The sequence below is a fragment of the Sinocyclocheilus anshuiensis genome, unplaced genomic scaffold (genome assembly GCF_001515605.1).
Source record: "Sinocyclocheilus anshuiensis isolate Anshui unplaced genomic scaffold, SAMN03320099.WGS_v1.1 scaffold1809, whole genome shotgun sequence".
Lineage (NCBI taxonomy): Eukaryota > Metazoa > Chordata > Actinopteri > Cypriniformes > Cyprinidae > Sinocyclocheilus > Sinocyclocheilus anshuiensis.
This window is the reverse complement of record NW_015538093.1, coordinates 573,013-578,181: the sequence shown is the minus strand read 5'-3', so window position 1 is coordinate 578,181 and position 5,169 is coordinate 573,013. Positions and strand designations below refer to the sequence as shown.

At 38.5% G+C, this 5,169-nt stretch overlaps 1 protein-coding gene across 1 annotated transcript in view; it reads left to right on the top strand.

Moving 5' to 3' along the window:
- LOC107683645 (ubiquitin-conjugating enzyme E2 variant 1-like) overlaps positions 1-5,169 on the top strand; it is a 19,541-nt gene that overhangs the window by 4,527 nt on the left and 9,845 nt on the right. Inside the window, exon 3 of the mRNA XM_016479721.1 lies at positions 2,355-2,480. Coding sequence (XP_016335207.1) covers positions 2,355-2,480 — 126 coding nt within the window. The remainder of the gene's footprint in view (positions 1-2,354; positions 2,481-5,169) is intronic.

The window sequence follows — 5,169 nt, the reverse complement described above, 5'->3', positions numbered from 1 at the left end:
GTATAATAATTTATATATATATATATATATTTTTTTTTTTTTTAAAGCGCTGCTTGCACTTGCTTAGAATAATTGGACTATATTTAAATCCCTTGTGTTAATTCGTAACCTTCCAATCACCACCGAAGTGATTTTTTTGTTGTTGTTGTTTTTTATGAACATAGCTTGATCTCAGCCAGTTGATCGTGTATTTAGTCAACACATGTCATATCACCCTAATTTCTCATGCTCATATGCTCACATTACTCAGCGTGAGCACATATTCAAGCGGATCAGAAATTATGAATCTTTAGTAAGTATTGAGTGGCAGTCCAGCAGGGGAAGCATACACCCTGCAGAAATACTTTTGAATGACTGTCATTGATATTACATTCTTATATGTATAGAAGCCATTAGGAGCGATAAACGCGTGCTTCTGACGCAGCTGAAATCAACCGCACACTTGCACAGCTAATGAAAACATCAACCTTAGAAATAAACAACCGTAACATTGAGATTATGCCGCTGAATACAGCGAACCCCAGTTGAAACGCATACACGAGAATGCTTGTTTCATTTAAACTTGTTCTCATGGCCTTAACTATCGGCGTGAGAGCGATTAAGTTACATGATCTAGACTACGTGTTGCTCCAGCTGTATGAACACTTAACTATCGGCGTGTCCTCAGAGCGATTACATGCTCTAGACTACGTGTTGCTCCAGCTGTATGAACACAGATGCGTAAATGCTGCTGCAAATATGCTTAATATTTCGCTCCTGCAAACGATGCAAAACTGCTAACATCTTTTTTTTTTTTTAAATTAGCAGACCAGGTAATATACACAGCGATATGGATTAAAACAGCATTCACTTATCTTAATGTGGATTTCAGATGTTCTGAAAAACACTGCAACAGTTTGATTTGCGAGCAGGGATGTTTAATTTGCTCCTGAGCAAGCTGAAAAGCTGCTGAATAATACTGAATAGAGCTTATATAGGAATGCCGCGATAGGTGTCGTATTCCTATAGGTAGATGTGATCAGCTGAGAATCAGCTGATGCAAGCTTGACTCACGTGACCTGCCAGAACTAACGCTAACGCTTAATTTAATATGAAATGTAGTGCAGTAAATAGTACAATATTATGCTTTGGAATGTTGTGAAGGAAAAGTTTTCTAAAGAAAACACTGATAAAGTACAGACACTTGAAAAGTACTTTTACAGCAGAGTAAAAATACTTCACTACTGTCCGCCTCTGCCCCCGACTAAAGATTTTTCTAGTCAACAAGTAGTCGACTAATCACATGTTTATATTAATTTAATTGATTAAATATTTACTGGGGGGTAGGCAACTAAACCATAATGAGGTTTTAATATATAGCCTGTTCCACACTCAAGCGCACACCTAAAGCTTGCCACAAAGCACCAGCAAACGTAACGAGTTGTTGGGAAAAATAGCAAGGAGATATTTTAATTATTTTTTAATAATAGTGGTTTCTGAGTCAGTGTCCACTGCAAAGACGAAGTTAGTCTCCGCAGTACAGTGACACAAGAGAAATTCACCTCTCATATGGATTACATAATCCGAGAGTATTTGTTTTCGCCCTATATTATATATTACTGTATAATTACAGTTACTGCAATTAACACTGTTTGGAAAGTGTAGATAGGGGTGTGGACTACATAGAGATAACTTTTTTTTCTTTCATTTAACTAATTTAAATTGTTCATAGAATCGTTATGGGACTGGAATCATTAAATTCCTTACGATGCATCAGCAGGGAAGTAGCATCCAGCACTTATCGATATAAATAAAAGCTCGAGTTCTTTGAGGAATTGTGTAGAAATCTACATTTGAACCGCTTATTAAAGCCCAAATATGTTTTTCCTTCTAGTATTCATGAACCACTCTAGAACATGTTTTTTTTTTTTTTTTAGGGGCATTATAATTCTGGTGGAATTAATGCACTTAATCTGCAGGGTTTCAAATTCCTTGGCAGTTGTATATTCATGTAGACTAATCAGGGCATATGTTTAACAGTTGTTATTATGAGCTGTAAATGTTACAAGGCCAAACCTGGCATCTACATTGTTCAACATTAATTTTAAAAGAATAGCAGGATTCAATGTTGTTGGAATCACTATCAGAACGATTTTTCCAAGCTGATGGACAATAAAAACATTGACAGCCAATCCATCCTGCTTTAAAGAAGCTTTAAAGCGTCAAATGACAAAACTGTAGCAACAGAACAATATCATGCATTGGTGTGGATGCTGTTATAGTTGTTGGTATAGTTATCATTCTTGGTTTGAACAGGTCAGTTGTGGTATTGTTTTAGAATTGTACTTTATAATGTTGTTGTTTTTTTCATGAAGACCATCTATGAGAACAGGATGTACAGCCTAAGAGTAGAATGTGGACCAAGATATCCAGAAACGCCTCCTTTTGTTCGTTTTGTGACAAAGATCAACCTGAATGGAGTGCATAACTCAAATGGTGTGGTAAGTTCAACTGAGTACTGAATATTCAAGTTCTTCCTCATCTGCTGCTTTTATCATGTGCATTATATGTCTCATTAGGACCTTCATAATTCCTTTGTTTACCATATTGTCTGTCTACACTTTGATAGAAGGTATCTTCTGAATTGCTAATGAAACTGAACCTGCCTGAAATGTTCACAACCTGAAACTTAAAGACAACCCAAATATTTCAGTGTTTAATACGAATGAAGAGTCCCCCCCCCACCTGTTCACAACTAAGTAATGCCAGAGAAACTTTATAAAATGTTGTCAGTTTCATTTTCCTGTTGAGTTGTTAGAATATGCCACCAATTACTCCACTCAACTAGGAATGCAGTAAACCAGATAAAGGTTATTTTGCAGGGACCAGTCTTTTATCAAATTACATTTTAACACTGCACTTGTTTCAGACTACATTTCATACTGCAGTAATTCAAATATACACAACACATTTATACAAGTACAATACAAGTTTTCAGTTGCGTTCCTGCTAAGTGTGAGTGTGTTTCTTCCCATTCACGTCTCACTCTGGTGCCATAACCTGCTTTTTCACATAAGTCGTCCGATCTCATCTTGTTGCATTTGAGACAGCAGGCAAAAGGAGTGTTTTCCCTGTGCTGTCACATACATTGAGAATGTCTAACCTCTTCCTGTGCAAACACCAGTATCTTCCCACCCGCATTCAGCAATTAAAACTTGTCTGGAGCCACATTTAGCTGTGTCAGGAATGCAGACCTCTGGCCCAGGCAGTTCAACTCTGGTCTGGAGGGCCACTGATTAGCTCCAACCCTAATCAAACTCAACTAACCAATCTGATCAAGGTCTTAAAGGGATCATATGACATTGCTAAAAAGAACATTATTTTGTGTATTTGGTGTAATGCAATGTGTTTATGAGGTTTAAGGTTCAAAAAACACATTATTTTCCACATAATGTACATTATAAGTGAAGTGAAGTGACATGTGGCCAAGTATGGTGACCCATACTCGGAATTAGTGCTCTGCATTTATCCCATCCAAAGTGCTCACACACAGCAGTGAACACACAAACACCGTGAACACACACCCGGAGCAGTGGGCAGCCACTGCTTTTTTGGCTGCGGCGCCCGGAGAGCAGTTGGGGGTTCGGTGCCTTGCTCAAGGGCACCTCAGTCGTGGTATTGAAGGTGGGAGTTAATTATTGTTTCTCCTCTATGCCCCGCCTTTCTGAAACGCATCGATTTTTACAAAGCTCATCGGTCTGAAAAGAGAGGTGTGCTCTGATTGGCCAGCTATCCAGTGCGTTGTGATTGGCCGAATACCTCAAGCATGTGACGGAAATGTTAAATATCTTACCATACTGTGATGCCGTGTCCTGTTTAACTTTTATAAAGAATATCTCTTTGGATTTGAGACTTTAGTCTTTGCAACTTTACAGATCTTCTTTATGCACCAAGAGCTTGTAACACTCCAAAGAAAAAGAAAAAATTGAAATCGCATCATATGACCCCTTTAATTACAGACAAGTGTGTTTGATTAAGGTTTGAGCTAAAGCTCTGCAGTCAGCTTACAGTACTTCTGGGAAACGCAGCCCTGAGATGTGAAGTAACATTTGGTAGTTTTTAAGTAAATTCTCTAAATATTGTATTGAAGATTCACTTTCCAATTTGCTACCTTGTCACAATTTGGTGAACCAAGTAGCCAGGCCATTTATATATGCTGGTAAAAAATCTTTATTTTTAAAGTGAGGTAGGGATGCATGATAATATCGGGCCGATATCGGAATCGGCCGATAATGGCTTTAAATGTACGTATCGGCATCGGCCCGATATGAAAAATTATGCCGATATGTCTTGCCGATAAGAGGAATATACATGAACTCACATGTGCTCATGGGTATGCTAGCGATTAGATCACGTCAGCAGTGTGGCTCATTCTTGAAGCAAAGTTTTGCCTGAATGATGATTAGATTCATGGTTTTGGATCGCTGCATTTAAACTGAGAATGCACGTACAGAATGACCCGTTCATGTGTGATAGAGTAAACAGTAATAGCACGTGCAGCGGCAGCCTCCCCCGGGTCCTAGTGCCTGTTCAGTAAGGAGTTTTAATTCCGTAGGGGGTGCTGTTGGCCTACTTCTAATAAAATTAATGTAAAATACACAAATAACATTTAGACTGTGTTTCTGATTAAATAAAGCAGTACTTGATGTCATAATATGATGAGCATGGCCGGACTTACCATTGGGCTTGAATGGGCTGCAGCCCAGGGGCCCCGCCTTGACCTGTTTACATTTGTTCAGTTATGTGCCAGTCAGAAATTATTAGCCGCATTTCAACTGCGCACACGGGCCAGACGAGGCTAACAACTTCCAGCTTCCAACTACGACATTTGAAGCCATAATCAAACAGCATAAACTGAAATTTATTTATTTTTTTCACATAGAAAAAGGACACGTATTAAATCACGTCTGCGCTGCGCCGAATCGCCGATTAATTTGTGATCACATGGCTACTTTAAACGGTTCCATTAAGCCTTTAGCCCAAAAGAGCGCACATTTACAAAGATAATGATAAATTCTCACATGTTCACGCCTCACTTCTTTACAGAGGATGATTCTATATTATATTAATGTTCCACTAAATTAATCTGAAGAGTTTTGAGCGATCTCTCCCGTCCAAAGACTATAGAAT